The 21,319-nt window shown below is 41.8% G+C and overlaps 1 protein-coding gene across 4 annotated transcripts in view; it reads right to left on the bottom strand.

The window, feature by feature from the left end:
- Positions 1-16: 16 nt before the first annotated feature.
- The window catches only part of tpra (translocated promoter region a, nuclear basket protein), a 33,054-nt gene continuing 11,751 nt past the window's right edge, over positions 17-21,319 (bottom strand). Inside the window, exons 20-55 of one of the 4 annotated variants that reach the window (XM_042227092.1) lie at positions 18,745-18,885; positions 18,399-18,603; positions 18,120-18,316; positions 17,889-18,029; positions 15,731-15,847; positions 15,023-15,226; positions 14,643-14,833; positions 14,281-14,428; positions 13,441-13,578; positions 12,492-12,623; positions 12,203-12,333; positions 11,734-11,944; positions 11,499-11,648; positions 11,065-11,157; positions 10,812-10,916; positions 10,409-10,621; positions 10,042-10,080; positions 9,126-9,320; positions 8,832-8,943; positions 8,526-8,719; positions 7,779-7,849; positions 7,393-7,592; positions 7,042-7,248; positions 6,787-6,911; positions 6,393-6,464; positions 5,607-5,822; positions 5,325-5,523; positions 3,971-4,167; positions 3,521-3,592; positions 3,346-3,437; positions 1,886-1,998; positions 1,693-1,791; positions 1,449-1,560; positions 1,165-1,262; positions 553-654; positions 17-308 (exon numbers count right to left, since the gene is read on the bottom strand). In XM_042227092.1, the coding sequence (XP_042083026.1) occupies positions 253-308; positions 553-654; positions 1,165-1,262; positions 1,449-1,560; positions 1,693-1,791; positions 1,886-1,998; positions 3,346-3,437; positions 3,521-3,592; positions 3,971-4,167; positions 5,325-5,523; positions 5,607-5,822; positions 6,393-6,464; positions 6,787-6,911; positions 7,042-7,248; positions 7,393-7,592; positions 7,779-7,849; positions 8,526-8,719; positions 8,832-8,943; positions 9,126-9,320; positions 10,042-10,080; positions 10,409-10,621; positions 10,812-10,916; positions 11,065-11,157; positions 11,499-11,648; positions 11,734-11,944; positions 12,203-12,333; positions 12,492-12,623; positions 13,441-13,578; positions 14,281-14,428; positions 14,643-14,833; positions 15,023-15,226; positions 15,731-15,847; positions 17,889-18,029; positions 18,120-18,316; positions 18,399-18,603; positions 18,745-18,885 (5,088 nt within the window). In that variant the 3' untranslated portion in view covers positions 17-252. Of the gene's footprint in view, positions 309-552; positions 655-1,164; positions 1,263-1,448; positions 1,591-1,692; positions 1,792-1,885; positions 1,999-3,345; positions 3,438-3,520; positions 3,593-3,970; positions 4,168-5,324; positions 5,524-5,606; positions 5,823-6,392; positions 6,465-6,786; positions 6,912-7,041; positions 7,249-7,392; positions 7,593-7,778; positions 7,850-8,525; positions 8,720-8,831; positions 8,944-9,125; positions 9,321-10,041; positions 10,081-10,408; positions 10,622-10,811; positions 10,917-11,064; positions 11,158-11,498; positions 11,649-11,733; positions 11,945-12,202; positions 12,334-12,491; positions 12,624-13,440; positions 13,579-14,280; positions 14,429-14,642; positions 14,834-15,022; positions 15,227-15,730; positions 15,848-17,888; positions 18,030-18,119; positions 18,317-18,398; positions 18,604-18,744; positions 18,886-21,319 lie in introns of all 4 variants that reach the window. The other 3 variants (XM_042227089.1, XM_042227091.1, XM_042227090.1) reach the window with 3 other exon arrangements.

Genomic DNA, 21,319 nt, shown 5'->3' with positions numbered 1-21,319 from the left:
AAGCATCCCATGACACTGCTGCTCCTCATATTTCCACTTTATTATTAAAACACATGTATAAACAACCAAAGATCAGAGGACAAAAAAAAGAAATAAACTAACAAAATAACAGAATCAGAAGTCACACACCTGTCAGATCTCTCCAGTAATAGTCAGATTTTACGTGGACCTAAAATGTATTGACATTAAATTTGTTGCCTTGTTTATGTTTTACTGAATAAGATGATTAAGTCTTCACTGGTGATATCTTCATTAGGAGATTCCTCCTCTTCCCAGAGATCCTCCCCTCCCTTCTCGAGAGAACGTTCCTGAAATATTAGCGAAAGACGACAAAAAGAAAAAAAAAAAAAATGTGTGAGGCGATCAGTGAGATACCATATTGTCACTCTTCTTGTTCCCTGAGTGTAATGCTGCTTAATGCACTTCAATAAACTGCTTTATCATTTAAAACTACAGGACTTGAGTCAGTTCTGTGAGTGTACACTATATTCTCACAGACAGAGGTTAACAACCATCCCAGAAGGATAGTCCTTTAAAGCTTTGACACCTTACCTCTGCGGCTGATTAGTCTCACTCCTCGAGGTCCTGTGCTTGACAGGCTGCTCACCAGAGGCTGACTGGCCACTGTGTGACGCTGCGTCATATTGCTTGTGTCTGTAATCAAAGAAGGGAAATAAAAAACATCACACAAGAGTTTGTGCACATATGAAAGCTTTAGCTGACGAGTTCAGTTTAGCAAAAATGTTGCTTGCTTTGCTTTTCAACGTCTTTCATTAGCAAAATAATGGAATTCCCTTTCAGACTAATGAGCTAATATATTAAACATTTCATTAAATTGACAGGAGAAAAAAAAGGACTGCTAATAGTGTTGTTGGGGTTTAAAGGTTCTATAAGTCTGCACCATGGATTATATATGGACTAAGCATGGAAACAGACACAATGCACTGGGCTGAAAAATGAAGGCAGCGCAAACTCAAAAAAAACTGCAGTTCCTCTGATTCGCTTTCGAAGCTTCAGGCTGGTCCTCATAGATTCCCAATGTTCAAATGTCCAATTTTACAGCATTAAAAGTACATTAATTGAGGACAGTTTTCACCTTTATAACAACTTTGCACAGGATATGGTTGCTTTGACATCTATCGGTCAGTAAACAGAATACGTTACCAGGGTCTTGGCTGGTAGATGGCAGTGACGCATCATCGCTTTGCTGTCCTGCTGATTCCATGTCTGTCTGACTCTCCAGGGTAGACTCAATTCCAGGGCTGGAAACACATGCACAATCAGAGAAAACTTCCAGCGGTGTCAGGTTTAAAATAAAAGTCAACATTTCTCTCACAAATCTATTTTAACACCATGTGAGAAGCTTCTTTTTTAGATTTTTATGAGTCCAAAAAAATAATGTGACAGTAAATCCTACATAAATTAAAACTGAAAACTTAAAAGCTCACCCCTCCACTTCCTGCTCCATGAACACCTCATCTCCATCATCTGTAGCAGCAGCCATTCCAGTAGAGGCAGTTACCATGGGAACTGACTGGGACGCCATGTTGTCACTGCTGTCTGAGGGCAGGGATTCAGTGAAGACTGTCACTGATGAAACAGAGACACAGGGAATACTGAGCTTTTGAGCCCAAGAGCTGGACAGCGCCGACTGAGGAAATCTTTTCTTCGGGGTTTGTGTGTTTTTCTCACCTGGTGCAGCCACTTGTAAAGGTGTGGTGGGGACACTCCTTCCTCCTCCATCTTCATCATGAGCAGCCAGAAACAGAGGAGATTCATACATACCGAGACCTACATACAGATTTAGTTTGACACAAAAAAATGAATGTTTTAACTCGAGTATCAGACTGCGTGCACAAGTTACAATTAAGCGTTTGTGCAGTACCTCCTTGAGAAGCCAGCTGTCCCAGGTCAGAGTGTGAGGCTGAAGTCTGTGGCAGCAGATCTTCAGGGGGTCCAAACCTGAATCTGGTGGACAGACCTGCTACCTGAGGTGAGCTGGAGATCAAAAACATCTGCTTAAACACGTGTTAAAATGCATCTTTTCAGCAGCCCACATTTGTAGTCTCCTTTGCCTTCTCTGCATGTTTCACTCAAGAACACGTTTCATCTGCAGCTTCCTTCTAGAATTAGTTGCTGCAATTAGAGAAAGAAAAAAAATCCCCTACAAAAGTGCTGAAATTGGCCACTTGAATGCTTTTCTAAAAGGAAATCACTTCTCTCTGCCATTTTAAACTAGTTTTGTACCAGGTTGCAGTTTTCCCCTCTAAAAGGTTAAATTGCTTTTAACTTATTTACCTGGTTGCTGGAAATACGGACACTGTAACTGACAGGTTTCTCTACACAGGGAGCAGCAGACCACTGTCTGTTCTGTGTCCATGAAAATCTCACCTCAAGAATCCCCGAGTTAATAAATCTATAATGAGTCTGAGATCTTATGATACCACTATGTCTAGAAACAGTCAAGTTAAGACACAAAATAACGGGGTGAAGGAAAGTTAAAGTGAAGCAGTGGAGTAAAGTATGGGAATCTTTAGTGCGTGATGGACTATCATACTGATTCATACCTTAAAAACAGTAGATTGTGTGAAGTTGGTCTTTTGCCCTAAACTAGATTATTCTTTATTTTGCTTTCAGAAAACATAGGGATCCTAATATTGTGTCCATTCAATTAAAATATCGTTAGCTTCATAGCATAAGTGCCTAAGTCATTTTTTGGTCAAATTGAGATTTTTGCCTAACTTTACTCCCCTACCACTGCTGCATCATCCTGTCCGTCTGAAACACAAAACACAAAAAAATGACTTAGGCACTTATGCTATGAAGCTAACGATATGAGGCCTAATCAACAGGTTCTGGGAACCAGCCTTGCATCAATTTATATTTGTCCCATCTCCTCTCAAAGATCAACTTATTGACCAAACTCTAGACCACTTCTGACTCTATAAAGTAGTCCCTTTATGACTTGCACTTTGAGCTTCTCTGTCACAGTAGAGTATCATCCAGAGCTCAACTGAAATATTTTGAAATAGTTTCCTTACTTTAACATCTTGAGGCATCGGAGGCCGAACAACCTGAGCTTATTGTGTTCCAGCCCACAGTGCATTGAAAGCAATGCGAGTTTCTTCCATACAAACACAACCACTATATTCACTAGATTTGCCTCTCTGAAACTTAATCCTCTTTTCAATAAATAAATAAATAAATAAATAAATATCCAGGATAATATACAGAATCTTATACAGCGATCTACAAACATCAGCCATGATGGAAGACATTATGAGCCGTGTGTGTGTGTGTGTGTGTGTGTGTGTGTGTGTGTGTGTGTGTCTCTCTCTCTCTTACTGTATAGCCTCCGCAAAACCATCAGTACGATGTGGAACAACCAGAGTGGGAGTACTGGGAACCATTCTGTCATCATCATCAAAGAAAGGCTGCTGACAACACACAGGCACATTTAGGCTAGCTGATCCACAGAAACTGAATAATATGGTCAAAGTTCACAACACACATCTCTTACCATACTGCCTATTCCAGGAGTCAGCTGAGGTCCACGTCCTGACGATGGTCTGCGCAGCTGAGAGGCCTGTCTCTGATTCACACACAGACACCATTACTGTCAGAGTGCTGCTTTCTTCTCCTCTTATGTAATGATTTTACCATTCACTATTGATCGGTATTATTAATCAGTCTTTGCTGATTGGCATTGTGATTTCAGGTGGCTTTATATAACACCAAATAACTGGACAGTATATGTATTAATTTGACTTACTTAAAACTCCCAGATGAATCTAAACAAAATGCTTTTGGCATCTTTCTACTAAACTCTTAATTAAACTGCATCACTCATTTAGCCGATGTGGATAACAAACCTGCCTCCTGTTCATGATAAGTAAGCTCACTCCAAATCCAAAACATATATTTTAAATGGAACAACAATAAAAAAAAGAAATGTCTGTTAGGTTATCACCTGTGTTTGTGGGGGACCCAGCTCAGGAGCAGGAGGCTGGATGTAGAGGCGAGGTGGGAGTGGGTGTGGGGGCCTTCGTGTGTGTGGCATCCGGGGTGTGAGGGAGGATGAGGAAGGTGAGGGGGCAGAGGTTGGAGGAAGGTGCAAAGGGTCTCTAGGGTGGTCGGACTCTGATGGGGCATCACCGCTGCCTTCACCTGGAAGAGATGAGTGTGTCAGGTTGCGATTTTGAGAGAAGCATGCATGAAATGAATGTCTGTGAAGGTTCTCAGTCATCCAGGTCATCGTAGTCAAAGGAGCTTGCAAAGAAAAGCGTCTGGACTTCTTTAAGTTGACTTGAAGACGTTTCACCTCTCATCCGAGAAGCTTCTTCAGTTCTAAGGTCAAATGGTGGAGAGTCCCAGATATAAACCTAGTGGGAGTTTCCCCCCACAGAGGGACAAAAGGACCCCCTGATGATCCTCTAATCGCCTGAGCCAAGGTGTGAAACTGGGTGTGGGTCCCAATCAGCCAGAGTTTCGGGTGAGCTCATTGTGAAACCTGGCCCCACCTTATCATGCGAATTCCTGAGGTCAGATGGCCCAGGATGTGAGTGGGCGTTACAGGCGTCTGGGGAGGGATCTCAAAACTGGATTATAGATGGCAGAGAGTTAGGTCATAACAACTCGTTCCGAGGTGACGTTCAAGCCAAAGAGCCGGCACTTCTTTAAGCTCCTGATAGATGACCTGGATACGAACTCACAGGACATAGATGCTTCCTTTCACCCTCTTAATCAAACCAATCTCGCAACCTCTACATGGTCACAAAATGGAAGAACACTTGGGATCATACAGCCGTACGAAAGAGTATACTTTATCCCTTGAAATGCAGATGGGACTGCTGAGTAGGCGTGGTCTGTGAAGAGAGTGAGAGCCTCTTGTCCTGTGCATGCGCATCTTTGAAGGGCTGGTGTTGTACGCCCAATCTCTGCCATTATAATCCAGTTTTGAGATCCCTTCCCAGACGCCTTAACGCCCACTCACATCCTGGGCCATCTGACTCAGGAATTCACATGATAAGGTGGGGCCAGGTTTCACAATGAACTCACCCGAAACTCTGGCTGATTGGGACCCACACCCAGTTTCACACCTTGGCTCAGGCGATTAGAGGATCATCAGGGGGTCCTTTTGTCCCTCTGTGGGGGGAAACTCCCACTAGGTTATATCTGGGACTCTCCACCATTTGACCTTAGAACTGAAGAAGCTTCTCGGATGAGAGGTGAAACATCTTCAAGTAACTTAAAGAAGTCCAGACGCTTTTCTTTGCAAGCTCCTTTGACCATGAAATGAGATGTAAGCTGGCCTTGGTGCTCACCACTGGCTGTTGGCTCACTGGGGTGCTGTGAGCCTGAGGGTGCTCCACACACACTCTCCTCAGTGTTAGTGCCTTCTGTCAGTTCCTCCCGCCTCTGCTCTTCGGCCTCTCCGCTCTCCTCGTTACTTTCCTCTCCCGCTCTCATTCCGCTGTCAGCAGCATCATTGTCATCTTCATCATCATCCTCATCCTCTTTATACTAACAGACAAAGTTAGAAATTAACACCTGCCATTAGATTAAAACTCAGAACATTTGCATAAGGTAGTGACAAGCAGCAGCACCTCATCATCTTCTTCTTCCTCCTCTTCCTCCTCCTCCTTCTCCTCTCCATCTTTACTCTCGCGGCTCTCGCTGTCGGTGTCGATCACAATCACATCTCGGATGATGGCAGAGCCCTGGGAGGACATCAGGTCAGTGGGAACGGACTGGGACACGCCCTCTTCCTCACTTTCCTTGTCGTCCCCCGATAAGACTGGGAAGCTCTGTTCTGGGAGCTCCTACATCCCAAACATAAAAATCAGGTCTTATCACACACCTTTGCAGGCCTGTTTGTGTTCATATGCAAACAATCTGACAAGACATTTCAGTTGTGTGAGCCTTTTTATTTTTTAATGTGCGCTTTATATTCCAACATCATAGCATCATGCAGGTGTTTAAGGTAAATATCCTCTGCATACCCGATTTTGAACAAGATGTGCAGAATAGATGCAAATCACATCCACTGCATGTTACAACTTACACAAGACAGCTTTTAGTCACCCATTTCAGAAATACGGTTTATAATTGTGAATTGTTCACCATGCTGTACATCTGAAATCTTAAATGTAACTTGGCAGTGGAAAGATGAACCAAAGGCCTGAATACTGTGCATCTGAAGAAACTATCCAGAAGCAGCCTTTTCATTGGCTAGAGCTGGAAAATCAGGTAAAGTAGCTGCTTTCAAAAGCATCTCTGCATTTAGAAATCAGCAGAGATAACTAGCTATCAGCTAACGACTAACTTTAAGTTCTATGGTCATATGACAACCAACATTTACTTGAACCAGAAGAGTTGACTTGACAACAGACCTGATTATCATCTGGTGAATCCTGCCGTTCTTCATCTCTGAGCTCTCCTTCCATCTCCTCATCACCTTCCACCTGAAACACACCAAGGGCCATAGTTTGACTTACATTTATTAAACACACACAGACAACAAAACAACTGATAATGTCGTGCCAAGCTTTTGAGGTTTTGACACAACAGATTAAAATGACTCCTACTGCAGATATCAAATAGGAAGCTCTGGACTTTTCTTCGTGACATCAGTTAAAATTCCCAGACTTTCATCAGTTTGCAAAACTCGAGTGGCCTGGAACAGGTCTGTCTTTAATCAGCATTCACACAACATAAGATACCCTAGAACTAACAGTTTAAGAATGACAGCACTTCTATTTCTAGTTTCTGGGTTTTTGTGTTTACCTGCATTGCTGCTGTTGCTTTGAGGCGTAGCTTTTTGGTGGTTGGAGGTGTGTGTGAGCTCTCGGGTCTGCTTTCTTCTTCCTCCTCCTCCTCATCATCATCATCTCTGCTTCGCTTTGAAGATGCTTTAGTGGCATCACAAAAACACACCAGGACCTCAGTTAAGAATCTGACCATCAACATTTTCAGTACTATATTTTGTTTCTTTACTGTTGAGGTGTTTTGTGAGTAAAGTTTCAGGCTTCTCTTTCTGACCTGTTACACTCAGAGAGGAGGGGGATGAGGATGTAGATGGCCGCTCTGCCTCCACGCTGGGCCCTGCATCCTGACTGGCTGCCTGCTGCTGAGTGGGCTGAACAAACGCTGTGGCCTGAGTGCTGCTTGGCTGAGATATGGAGGTGGGTGCATTCACCATACTGGAGCTGGTAGAGTGCACAGAGGCTGATGTATTCATCAGCACTGCTAGGAGAAACACATTTCACTTTGACATATACTGACACATACTGCTTCAAAATCTCAAAGCGCATCTCCAACAGAGATCTACTTTTATTTCAGTTGTCTTCTTCTAGAAGAAAATTGTTGAATGGATGGCCTTCTTGTTCTTACCCTCTTGGCTTTCAGTCTGTGTGGTCGGCATTACTGTGGCCATAGGTGTTGGGACAGGGACAGTTGCCAGGGTAACCAAAGGACGGATGCTGGCTCGAGGCGTGGCCTTGCTGCCAGGAGAGGGACTTGGCTTGTTGCTAGGAGATGGAGTACTTGGGGTGGGTCGGATGTTGGCAGTTGGAGGCTCAGACAGAGTGGAACTGATGGAGAAAAGCGATTTGTTGTGTCTGTTCTACATTTAGAAAAGCTCTCTTTCAGGCTTTGAGAGTTCATACTGGCGTCTTTGTAATGTGGTTTTTAAGTTCATCAAACTACAGCCTCATTACGTCCACTGACTTGACATTGTATGAAACGTTTACAATCATTCAGAGCAATTTATAGTTTACCTTCCTCTGTCTTGTGCAGGACTCTTCAACGATATCTGTCTCTGGTCTGCAGACCTCGTCTGATCACCCATCTAAGGACAAACAGGTGTGTTCTTGATCATTACCACAATCACATGATGGAAATAAATTTAGCAAAGCCAAAGCAAACTAATTACAGGAAAAAATGCATTTTTTTTTTTTTACTGTTGCAATTTAGACAAAACATTATTCAATTCCTCGGGAAAAAAAATCAAAACACTTTCTCAAAGTTGTAAAATATTGTTTCCAGAGTATTTTTAAAAAGATATTTTGAGAATTTTGCAAATACTTAAAGCATACAATTTGTAATTTTAAAAATATAACCATTTGTAAAATATCTGTATTGTTAAAACCTCAATTTTAAGACAAACAAGGTTTCACATTTGAATTTTGGAACATTTTGAAAAAAAATATTTAAATATTCATAGAAATACTATTGTAATAACACAAAATGATGGGTTATGTTATCCATAATAAAGGCTCCATTTCTGGTGTTGGTCTAGCACAGTCAGTCACACTTTGCTTCTGTAATATTTTCATCTTAGCTTGTAAAGAAGGTTTTCTTATACCACTTTGGCTTTCTTCTTAATTTTGCGACATACAAACATGCATGCACATTAAAATAACAAATCTGAGTTTTAGCATACCTTTAGACAATTATAACAAGAAAAGGGTGAGTTTTTTCAAAACATGCTCTATGTAATGTGTGCCTTCAAGTCCATCCTGTACCTTAGCTCCACTCTGGTCCTGTGTTTCTTCTCTGGTGTCAGAGTGCGTTTGTGTCTCTCTCCGTTCCCTAAGCTCTCTGTCCAGCCGAAGAAGTCGTCCTTCATACTGAGATTTGAGGGCATTCATTCTCACCTCCAGCTCCTCTTTACTCTGCTTCAGTTCTTCTACCTCCTGACTGAGCTGCTCTTTAGCACCTGAAGGTAAAGGAAGCAAGTCACAAATTTTAGTCACGCTAAGCATATTTGCTTGTTTGTTTGGGGATATTTGTCAGCAGATTTTCATATTATAGTGTTTTTCTGAGCTCACTGTTTAGCTGGTTGATTTTGGTCTTGGCTCCCAGAAAGGCCTTCTTAGTTTTTTCCTCTTTGTCGGCCATCTGCTGTTTGAGCTGCTCCTCTTTGATTTTGCTCTCGGATAGCTAGCGAAAACATTCATAAAAAAACAAAACAAAACAAAAAAAACTGCTTTCACAACATCTAATTTTAATTTAGTGCATAAAATTCAACATAAGAGACTGTGCTTGCATTAAACGATTATGGAGAGAAATCGAACGACAGTTTGACTTGAATGTAGTTTGGAGTACGTAGGATTCTCAGATACCTCCTGTCTGAGTTTTGCAAGCTCCTCTTGTTGTGCCTGGTTTGCCTCAGCAGCTGCGGTAGCATCACTTGAGTGGACAGACTGGGAACTCTGGTTTTGGCTGGCCTGTGCAGTTCGGCTTGCTTCATTAGCTTGTTTGGCTTCAGTTAGCTGCTCCTTCAGATGTTTTATGTCTGCTTCACGCTCAACAACCGTCTGAAGGGGAGGTAAACGTGCCAAAAAGATTAAAATACCATTTTATGCAAGACATTTGAATTGCTTAAATCTTTTTCTCCAAATTTCACTGAGAAAAAAGTATTATGTTAAATAACATTTTAAAGGAAAGAAGAGGACATTAATTAACAACTCATAGTTCCTAATATAGTCTTCTTCCTCAAATTGACTACTTGCTTGGTTAGTGTTTAGACGATTACAGTAAAAAAGCAAAAAACAAACAAACTGTTCGAGTATTCAGTGTCATCACTTTCCCACTTGGGGAAAAAAGACTGCTCATGGCAAAGGTTTCCCTTCAGCTCTGTCTGGTAGAAAGGCCTTTTTAAAATAACATTGCGAAGTCTACTTTAACACAAACTAGAACCTTTTCTCACACATAACCAAGTAGTTGTTGTAACCAAACTCTGACTGACAGTTGTTAAGTGTAAACCAAATAATCCTGTATTTACTATTAGTTTCAACTACAGTCAAAGTCAGGTTTTTATGTTTGTTGCTCTACCCTTTTTGGCCACACCAACACAACCTTCACTCACTACTTTAACAATTTGTCAGATTCAGTCTTCCTGCAACTTGATCTGTTTAGCACAAACGGAAAACCACGTTGTTTTTGATTGAAGACGATCATATAACAGAGGTAAAAATACAAGGGGATATGACTGGCATTACTGAAAATTGATTGAATGATGTTGATCTCTTTCCTAACCTTCTGCAAGCTCTCCAACTGGCCTTGAAGCTCAGTCACCTGTTAGGAGGTAAGCACAGATACAGAAACTACTTGTTAGTTTACTGCAAATATGACAAAAATACTACATACTGTTAAAAGAAGGCGGCTCATCACCAAGCTGTCAGACTGCAGAAGTAAACTGTTGTGATGTAAACTGAGCCTTTTATCATACTAGGACAATATTTACACAAATATTACATGAAGATGTGAAATGTGCAAAGAATTTGTTTTGTCAAAAATAGTTTTGGTGCATATCAGCACCAGAAAAAAAAAAAAGATAACTCTTTGACATCACAGAGTTGGGGGGTCATCACATGACCTCACATTGTTAATAATTGTTGCTCACCTTACTCTCTGCTTGGCTCAGAGCAGTCTTGAGGCTAGAGATTTCCTGGTCGTGGCTCTGTTGGCTGGTTTGGTGGGTCTGCTGAAGCTCTTTCTGACTGGTGAGGTTCTGCTGAAGGGTTTCTTTAGCCTGCTGAAGCTCCCTTTGGAGCTGCTGAATCTGGTTCTGACGGGCTTGAGCTTGAGACTGAGCTGTTTTTAACTGGTTCTGCACCTTTAAGAAAAAAGGAAGCAGGTAATGTGGTTACTGTAGGCCTATTCTCAGATACTGGCTGGGATTCTTTTAGATCTGGTGATGGAGCTCATGTGCATTAACAGTCTTTAGACCAATAGTCCAAATAAATAAAAGGTCAACCACAAATCTAGCAAATAGGTAAAATCCCTGTTCCTGCAAGAATTCTCACCTGCTGGGTGTGACTCTTAGCTTGTTGAAGCTCTTTCTGATTTTGGGTTAGTTGGTTCTGATTCTGCTGCAGTTGAGTCTGGGTCTGGGACAGCTGGGACTGGAGCTGTAGAATCAAAGACATGACAGAGCCAATGGCATGATGAATCTACACGCTATCTGCTATCTGAGCTAGCAGCTATCTGAATATGGTGTTCATTTTTCCCATCTGTGAAGACTTGCAGGCAGTTTCACCTAACTTTGTCAAACCGTACCTGTGTCAGCTGGTTTTGGACCTCCTGGACCTTTTCCTTGAGCTGCTGATTTTCCTTCTGGGCTCCTTCCAGCTCCTGCAGGGACTTCTGGGCCTGGTGAAAAACTGACAATTAAACTAAAAGAAACAGAACCACTATTGCATCTCTGTGTATCTCAATACACATAAATATCACACATAATTATGTGTGATAAATAAAACTAGGAGATATTTTTTGCTCTGAATTGACTTCAATCATTAAGTATCAAAGTTATTTGGGTGGACTGCTGACTAACTGGATAGGAATTGATCTAGATGCATAGAGCAGAACTTTTTTGTTCCAAATATCTTAAATACTCCCTCCATGAGCCTTTTTTATTTTTTGGTAAATATGATAAAAAGTTAAGTTGGGAAAAAAAATAAAGACTTGCGCTGGTCATGTTTAACTTTGCTCACCTCCTCCTGTTTTTTCTGCACTTCTCCTTTCAGGGCACTCAGCTCCTCCTGGGTCTTGCTGAGCTGCTCCTGAGCTTTTTTCAACTCCTGCTGTACCTCCTGGTTTGGAGCCACCTCGCTTCCTGCTTTAGTAGCTGTTTCACTGACCAGCTGGAAAAGACAAACATAAATCCCCATTGCAGTTGTTCTCCACGCTCAATGGGTCCAAACCGTTTCCACAAACCTATCGCCGCACCTTGTCATGCTGGGCTTTGAGCTCCTCATACTGGGTTTTATAGCGTCGTCCAATCTTCTTCACCTGGGTTATGGTCTTGTTCTTCTCCACAATGTCATTGTTTTTTGTTTCCAGGTCTTTCTTCAGAGAGTCTCTTTCGGACGTCAGGCGGGCAACAGACTCTCTGAGGCCATGTAGCTGCGACTGAGCTGAATTTCCACTCGCACTGGATCTGATTCACACATAATCATCTGTGTAAGGTTATTTTTTTGGATGCATTGATCAATTTTCTACTGAGTTGCTGGAAATTAGGTTCCGATCACTTAGGCAGCAAAACTGCAAAAGTCTGGTACAAACCACACAAAAGAAACTAGAGTTGGGAAAGTACCTAGTAGGTATATGCATTCAGTTACGTTCAGTTCACCTTTGTGGCGTTAGTGTATTTAACAGGTGTAACCCTGTGTGTGTGCGCCTGTGTGTGTTGCTCTACCTGGCCAGCTCAGCCTTCAGCTTGGCTGTCTCCTCAGCCAGCTGTGTGATGCGCTTCTGTTGAGCCTCTCTCTCCGTGGTGAGTTTCTGTCTCTCCTCAACATCACCGTCTTTCTGTTGGCTGATCAGTTGCTGTAAAAATCAAAATCACAAATCTTCTAAATCTTTTGCTTGCTGACTGAATGTATAAACTACTACACTATGGAGCCACTATAGTGTTGCAGAAATGAGAGAGAGAGAAAAAAAAGCATTAACACATGTACTCAACCTCCTCCACAGAGTGGCATTACCTGATTTTTTGCTTTTAATCGTTTAAGGTCTTCCTCCAACAGCCTCTTGTCAGCCTGCAGGGAGCCATTCTTCTCTGACAGCACAGACAGAGAGTGATGCAGAGGGCTGATGTCTGACTGGAGTTTTGTGATCTGGTGAGACACAATGTTGGGTGTTTTAAAGCTTGCTGCATGTTTGACACCAGACTCTCTGTATTTGTATCACTTCAGCTGATGTGCACCTTTTGATTTCTGTAACTTGGCACTTTGCAAAGCTCGGTTGAAGACACAAGTAAACGATCGTGTTGGTTTTTTACCGCCATTTTAATGACATTCCAGTACAGAAGCTTAGAGATATATACAATTACAGTGAGATATTGCTACAGTTTGAAAACTTGTAACTTTGTGGGGGGGAAAAAGTCATTTCTTCTGGTTTTGACTTCCTCCCTTCCTATACAAGTGCTTATGTTGTGATATTGCTCGAGCGGTGGCATCTATTGTTTAGGAGAACATAGCAGCGGCTTCTTGCCTCTTATTGACGGATATAAATAGAACTGCCTGATAATATTGCAGCAGCACGAAAAGTAACCAACGTGGTATATACTGTACACAAGAGTAGTTGCAGTAGGCTTCCAGGTATGCTGTAGTGACGATCTGTATTGTAACTGACTCCACAACATTTTGTTATAGAAATTTGCTGCAACTTCTTAAGGTGAAGTATGTCAGGTAAAGGGGGGTACGTTATTTGAACTTGTTTCCAGTAGCAGAGCCATTTCTCTTCAGCTGTTTATTATTGCAGATTGTAACGTTCAATCTTTTTTTTTTTTTTGAAAATATTATGCATTGAAGAGAAGTTATTTTGTCAGTTATAGCTCTTGGAGAGAAAGGTTACAGTTAGAAAAAAAGAAGACGGAAGTGGCCAAGACAAACATGAAGACAAACGGTGACATGCAGTGCAGTGCAAACTCACTTTAGCCTGAGCTTGCTGCAGTTCTTGCTCCAGTTTATCTCGGTCCATTTTCAGCATCTTGTTGGTTTCTCGAAGAGCACTGATAGTCTCCATCTTCTTTAGCTGCTCTTCCTGCTGCACTAGAGTTTTTGCTGTAGCCTGACATAGAGGAAGAAACATATACAGAGAAGTAACAAACAGTATTCTCTATTATGTCCTTTGCACATTTAAAAGTCACACTAGCATCCTACTTGCTGCTTATTTTTAAAAACAAAAAAAACACTCTTTCTTGCTAAATCCGGTACGGACGCTCTGCACTTACAATACAAGTTTCTGAACTGACTATCAACCTCACAGTGTTCAAGAAGTTGCATAGTAACAAATTTGTGGAAGTAAAGTTTTACAAAGTATAATGAAGCTCTTCATTCTGTAGTAGATTCTCAAATATTAATCAAGGCCTCTTTTTCCTCCAAAAATAACTTGTTGTTTTGTTTTTTGAGCAAACTGATATTATTTACATTTACTCGGCTAAAGTTACAGCATTATGGTGTTTCAAGTGAGGCAAGAGGTGACTCTTACGGCAACAAAAAACCAGGACCTCCCACTATATTGGTGTCACAGCTTCACTAATCTAACTAATCTACAGTCACCACACTATATACACCAGCTTTTAATTGACTACGTTATTTGATCCCAAAAGGTTGATTCTGTTCATCTGGACGTAGCGTTTTCAATGGGAGAAACATCTCATCACTCATCCAAGTGACTTCTTGGGATTTACTTACCTGGATGATTGAGCATGGATCAAGATATGTTATTTGATCAAAGGTAAAACAGATCAAACACTCCCCCAACTCATACCTGCATCTTCTCCCTCTCAGCATTTAGGGTTTCTTGTAGTTCCTTTAATTCTCTCTCTTGGTGTTCCACTCGCTGTTTGTAACGAAGAGCCTCTCCGTCAGACGCCTCACATTGCGCTATAGCGATATCCTTTTCCCGCCGCACAAACCTGCACCGCAAATGCACATTTTACACTCAGTTCTACTTTGAACAAGTAAAAGATTTATAATGAAAGAATTATTAGAATTTCATTTCATCATAAGGTGCTTCAGAGGTAACGATGTTTACATACTCTATTATAAAATAAACTGCAGTGTTAGCTATTTCAATACTTTCAATACACAATAACACAAACACTGATCAACCAGCTCGTGTTACAGTACCTGAGTATTTCTAGTATTTGCTCAGTGGTCTTTCCTTCCTCACTGAATGACAAGTCAAGCTGTTGCGGTTGCGGTTGCTGTTGTTGTTGCAGCTGGCGGCTCTTAGCAGCTATTTCATCCATTTGTTCATGCAGGAGGGAATTCTGCTTTCCCAACTCCTCACAGTGACGGCTCTGATTTGACAGATCCTCCTGAATGACAGTCATAGTAAGGACTGTTACGATCATTCACAAACAGTCTTCTAATTACATTTTAATTTTCTTAAACTAAGATTCATAATGTGGTTTGTTCAACTTTATATATCTCAAACAGTTATTCAGACCTGTGTGAAAAGAGGGATGTTAGCTTGCCCGATTAAGATTATTGGGTTGTTGTTCTACCTTCAGCTTTTTCTCTGCTGTACTCCAGGCTGCAGTTTTCTCCTGCAGGAGGGAGGTGGTCTTCTTCAATTCCTCCTCTAACTCCATCTTTTGTGCTGCTCCTTGTTGGAATTTTTTCTTCAGTTCCTGTAGAGCCTCCACATCAGCAGCATGAAGCATTAGCTCCCGCTCATACTTAGCCTGTGCCTCTCCAGCTAGCTTAGTCTGACAGGAGAAGAGAAGGGGAGGGACCTTCAGTTGCATGTCAAGTGTGGTTTTCTTACTGTAGGCAAAAATTAAAAAGAAAATACTGGCAACCACCAGCGTTACCCCTCAGCCTCCTAGTAGACACACTTATGATATCATTTTCAAAATCCTACATCACCTTGTTGTCAAGTTATCAAGTCCACAAGAGTTTTGGAAAACTTACTCTGACCTTGAATCTCAGTGACCTTGACCTCAAACTCCTTCAAGAATTTTAGTAGATGCACCTATGTTATCAATTTGAAAATCTAGATAACTTCTTTTTTGAGTTATGAAATTCACAAGAATTTCTGAAAATTAGGTCAAGGTCACTGAGATTCAAGCTAATCCAAGATGTACGTTGCCTTGTTTATGAGTTGGTGGTGGGACGATGACAATACCCCACCACCTTTTTATGGATGAAGGGTAAAAACTGGTAGGAGTACAGTAGAAACCAAGTATATTAATCAATGCATGTGTGTGTACCTGCAGCAGGCTGTCCTGCACAGCCTTCTGCTCCAGAGTTACAGCAGCAGCTGCCCTCTCCAGAGCCTCCTGTTGCTCTACCCGACTGGCCTTCAGACTGCGTTGCAGCTCACACACCTGTACAAAGAGAGTATAGGAGATTACGGTCATTGCATTATCAAGTTGTCCGTGGATCTATATGTGCCTGAACAATTGAGCTCATTCTATAATTTGCATTTTAAAAACAAATAATTGTTGGTGACTAATTTGTCATATCATTCATAATAATTATGCTCACGTGGGTCATGCAGCACAAAGTTATTAAAGTTGTGATGGTGAAGGCAAACATGGCTGGAAGCGTTACTGCTGGAGATTCAATTCCCAAAAGAGCAGCTACTTTAGTGGTGTGGAATTATTTTAGATACAAACCAGCATATACACAACAGACCAGTGCAAAAAGCCTGTAATGTCGAAGGGGGGAAATATCTCTAACTTATTTCACCTTCTTAAGCATCAGCACCCTGGGAGGAAAGCTCTGCAGCTAATGCCACAAAACTAAAACAAAGTAAGCTAGTTCAGCATGGCATCACCAAGTCTCTCGCCAGTTGCATGACTTAATGCATTCTCAATGATCCAGGTAAGTAAATCCCAAAAGGTTGATTCTATTCACCTGGACATAGACGATATTACCCAAACTGTCTCCATTTGTTTGGCAAAAGATATGATATGATTTCAAGACGGCACTCCCAGACTCATTGTTTTCTGTGAATTACTATGTACTAACCACAGATTTATAGTCAAGTAGTATGACAGAGCCTTACCTCAGTCTGAGGCAAAGAGCAGGGGGAGAAATTAGTTTTATACTTCTTAAAGTTATTGCACTTTTTAAGGTAGTTTTCATAGAATATTTCAAGTCAATGTGTTACGTTTATTTTGTCAAATTAATAACAACCAATTTTTTCTGTATTTTGGCAAATTTATCGCTATCGTGGTAATACTCTGAAATATCGTGTTTGGGCCATATTACCCATTCCTACACCAAGTGGGTCCTCAGTTGGGTACTGATTTGGGATGCAGACGATAAAACACACGGTATAGGGATTAGTAGAAAAACCTGAATTAAGCCATCTTCAGGGCTTACTTTCCTAGTGACAAGGGCATACACAATTAATCATGTGGCTGCCAGTTAATGATAATTGCCATGAGAGTAGAAATAGCTGACGCTCTGTTAAAGCATTTTTAAAAAGCACCTTATATACAAATGTGCAAATAGTTTTTGACTGCCTGGCTTATTTTTTCATGTTTCTTGTTGCCTTTGTATTGTACGTATGGTAGAATCTTAAAGTCGACATCGAGTCAACATTTACAGCTGTGGTCAGAAGTTGACATCACGGGTGTGAATGTGATGGTAAATTTGAAATACAGCCGTAATGACGTAAAAGAAATCAACACAGGGACAAAAATTATACACACAGGCTCAAATATATACAAACACTGACTTAAATGTTTTACAAAGTGGTGCCGAAGGTTCTACAATGTATTTTAACTTGACACAGTCAAAGCCTATTTACTTCTCATTGGTCATCATGATTGACTCTAACTGCTAGTTTTTCTTTGCCAGCATAAAAATGTATTTGTCTGAACTGAAAATTAGATTGACCAATATACAACAATGGGAAAGTCCCAGAAATTCAGCAAAGATCTAAGAAATTATAGATTTACACAAGTCGGGAAGGTTTAGTGGAGCAATTTCTAAACAAATGTAGATTCCAAATTTTGTTCAAATTCAAGTTATTCAGTGTGTCTTTTTCCAGACCATGGCAAACTAACACAAGAACCTCCAAGGCTCAAGCCCGGAAACTGCTGAAACACCACTGTCACGGTCCACATTGAAGCAAGTTTAATGTAGCCGTGGACTGAGTGGGTGACATCCAAGAAAGAACCCCCTAGTCCAAAATTAACACTTTCAAGCTCAACTTTGCAGCTGCCCACACGGGCACTTGTTTTTAAAGTCATTACAGATGTATGCTGTTCAATTGTTCCACTCTATTCTAAGAGATCAGTAAAAGTCTAAATTACTATAACATTTATCCCTGATAAGTGTATATATGCAAACTTATGACCACAGCACTAAGTAAACGTGTGATTGTATCAGAACACATGTTAAATTATAACTCACTTGTTTCTCCACTGCACCCACAGCCTTTCTTCTTTCCTCTTGCTCTTGCTGCTTCATTTTCTCCAACTCTAAAATCTTCTTCTCCAGCTGCTTCTGCACCTCTTCCGACTCTTTCAGACGAACCTCCAGAGGAGAACGTAGCTAAAGCATGAAGAAAGGTCAGTATGAGAGTATGTTAAAAGGTGCACAGAGCAAGGAAGTAAAGTGTTTAGTAATATTTAGGAGCGGTACCTCCTTCTCTTTCTCTAGACTGTCTTCCAGAGTCAGCACCACGGATCTATACTGCTCTACAGAGGCATTAGCACTCTTCAGCTGCTCCTCTAATTCACTCTTTTTCTCCTCAACACTGTGCAGGAGACCTTTCACCTCTGAGAGCTCCTGCTCTGATTGGCTGGGTGGCTGGGAGGCTGCTGGGACTGGAGAGCGCACTGTGGGAGACATTACTATTGTTTTACAGCTGACTTTGAGTATACAGGTACATTAACCCTTTGTACGGCCATAATAACTTACCTCTCAACGGTGCTCGGAGGCCTACGGCCCTGGTAACTGGCGTGGTGGTGGTGCTGGAGGTGGTGGTAGCCTCAGAGGAGGTAGCAGAGGCCAGCTGGGCTTTTAGTGCTGCCACCTGCTGTTCAGAGCTACGCAGCAGCTCCCTGGTCTTCTGCTGCAGTGTGTTTTGGGTCTCCAGCTGCTTCTTAGCTTCTAACAACTGAGCCTGTACAGCAAATGGAGGTTACAAAGGAACAAGGAATGAAACTCTTATAACACACACACAATCAGTCTATCAGTCTACTCGAGCCATGCGCTCTCCAACAACGTTTACAATGAAAGAAATAAACACAAATATTATACATACGTCCATAGTACGCCCAAGGGCATGTCTCTGTGCCACTTCCTGTTCTAGTCTGGTCTTCATCAAAGCCAGTTCTGACTCCAGTTGTTCTATCTTGTTGTTCAGATGCTGGCGTGTCTCTGTTTCTGCACGCTCCATTGTCAACTGGACATGACATCCCAAGAAAGTGAATTTAACACTTTTAAACTTTAGACATGCTTTATATCTATACTGAAGGAGAAAGAGATGACTACCAAAACAGGTGTTCAGAGTAGTCTAAAGCTTTGGTATATTTACATACACCTCATACTACGGCTGGGCCATATTATACTTCACTTTATACTTTATAATGTTAGGCAATGATAAGAAAATGACATAAAATGCGCATGCGCGGTGCCTTTGTTTTCATACGCACATGGCAGAAAAAGCATGGCGGCGACGGAAAACAAGAAGGGCAAAAGTGGATTGTTGAATGAAACAGATGAACAAGAATTGTTTTCAAAACCTGCAACTTCAGTGATGTGAAACTGGTTTGGTTTTTGTCCGTCAGATACCCACCACATTTTTTGTAGAACATGCAAGTGGACCGTCGTTATTAACGTATTTTCTGCACTATAATGGGGCAACCGTGGTTCAGGGGGTTGGGAAGCTCATCTTGTAACCAGAAGGTCGCCGGTTTGATCCCCAGCTCTGTTTGTCTTAGTCACTGTGTCCTTGGGCAAGACACTTCACCCACCGCCTACTGGTGATGGCCAGAGGGGCCGATGGCGCGATATGGCAGCCTCGCTTCTGTCAGTCTGCCCCAGGGCAGCTGTGGCTACAACTGTAGCTTGCCTCCACCAGTGTGTGAATGTGAGAGTGAATGAATAGTGGCATTGTAAAGCGCTTTGGGGCTCTTGAAAAGCGCTATATAAATGCCAATCCATTATTATTATTATTATTATTTTATAAATAAAAAGGCACTTTAAATCCTTTAATTTTCTCAAAAATACAGTGCGCCTTATAATCTGTGCGCCTTATGTATGAATTCTGGTTGTGCTTACTGACCTCGAACCGATTTTTTATGCTCAAAAATCTGTCAAAAAATGTCTTAGTATGACTTTGGTAAGCTACGAAGCCACCTACTTGATGGATTGTCAGAGCATAACAGCTACCATAGTCAGGAGCCTAGCGGAGTAATACGTACTGTGCTTCAACATAATATTACCGTATTGTGTGTGTGTATAAGGACCCCAAAATGGCACCTGTTAAGAGATATGCGTATGAAGCACATTTCAAACTCAAGGCTATCAATCGCGCAGTAGAACATGGGAACAGAGAATTCAGCATTAATGAGTCAATGGTACAGAAGTGGAGGAAGCAAGAAGATAGACTTATCTGACTGATTTGTTTCGCTTAATGTGCCTTATAATCCCGTGCACCTTACGGTCCAAAAAATACAGACTTGACTTATTTATTTGGCACACTGCAGTTTCATATTGCAAAGCACCTCTTTTTAACTTTTGTGGATATTATACATGGTTATGCTCAGGATATGTCAGCCCATTTCCACTGAAAATGCCTTTTGGTTAAACTATCAGCAAGGAATTTGCATTTGCACTGTTACATTTTTATACAGGGAGTGCATAATTATTAGGAAAATGAGTATTTTGTCCACATCATCCTCTTCATGCATGTTGTCTTACTCCAAGCTGTATAGGCTCGAAAGCCTACTACCAATTAAGCATATTAGGTGATGTGCATCTCTGTAATGAGAAGGGGTGTGGTCTAATGACATCAACACCCTATATCAGGTGTGCATAATTATTAGGCAACGTCCTTTCCTTTGGCAAAATGGGTCAAAAGAAGGACTTGACAGGCTCAGAAAAGAAGCGTGTGGAAAAACCAAGGCGCAAAATAACTGCCCATGAACTGAGAAAAGTCAAGCGTGCAGCTGCCAAGATGCCACTTGCCACCAGTTTGGCCATATTTCAGAGGATGGTAAATGGCCTGCATTTGTATAGCGCTTTTCTAGTCCCTAAGGACCCCAAAGCGCTTCACACTACATTCAGTCATTCACCCATTCACACACACATTCACACACTGGGATGGCAAGCTACATTGTAGCCACAGCTGCCCTGGGGCGCACTGACAGAGGCGAGGCTGCCGGACACTGGCGCCACCGGGCCCTCTGACCACCACCAGTAGGCAAACATGGGGTTAGTATCTTGCCCAAGGATATTTGGCATACAGCCAGGAGGCAGCCTGGGATCGAACCACCGACCTTCTGATTAGTGGCTGACCTGCTCTGCTACCTGAGCTACTGCCACCTTCCATGAGCAGAAACATCACTGGAGTGCCCAAAAGCACAAGGTTGTGCAATATCTCAGAGACATGGCCAAGGTAAGAAAGGCTGAAGACGAACGTTGGACCGACGTGCACGAATCGTGAAGCGAGGTGCCTCGAGACACACAAGCTGAAACGTCAAGACTGGGCCAAGAAATATCTCAAGACTGGTTTTTCTAAGGTTTTATGGACTGATGAAATGAGAGTGAGTCTTGATGGGCCAGATGGATGGGCCCGTGGCTGGATTGGTAAAGGGCAGAGAGCTCTCTCCTTT

Source organism: Haplochromis burtoni, unplaced genomic scaffold (genome assembly GCF_018398535.1).
Source record: "Haplochromis burtoni strain Fernald_Lab_line unplaced genomic scaffold, NCSU_Asbu1 Contig_243, whole genome shotgun sequence".
Taxonomy (NCBI): Eukaryota; Metazoa; Chordata; class Actinopteri; order Cichliformes; family Cichlidae; genus Haplochromis; species Haplochromis burtoni.
This window is presented reverse-complemented; position numbering and strand designations above follow the sequence as displayed.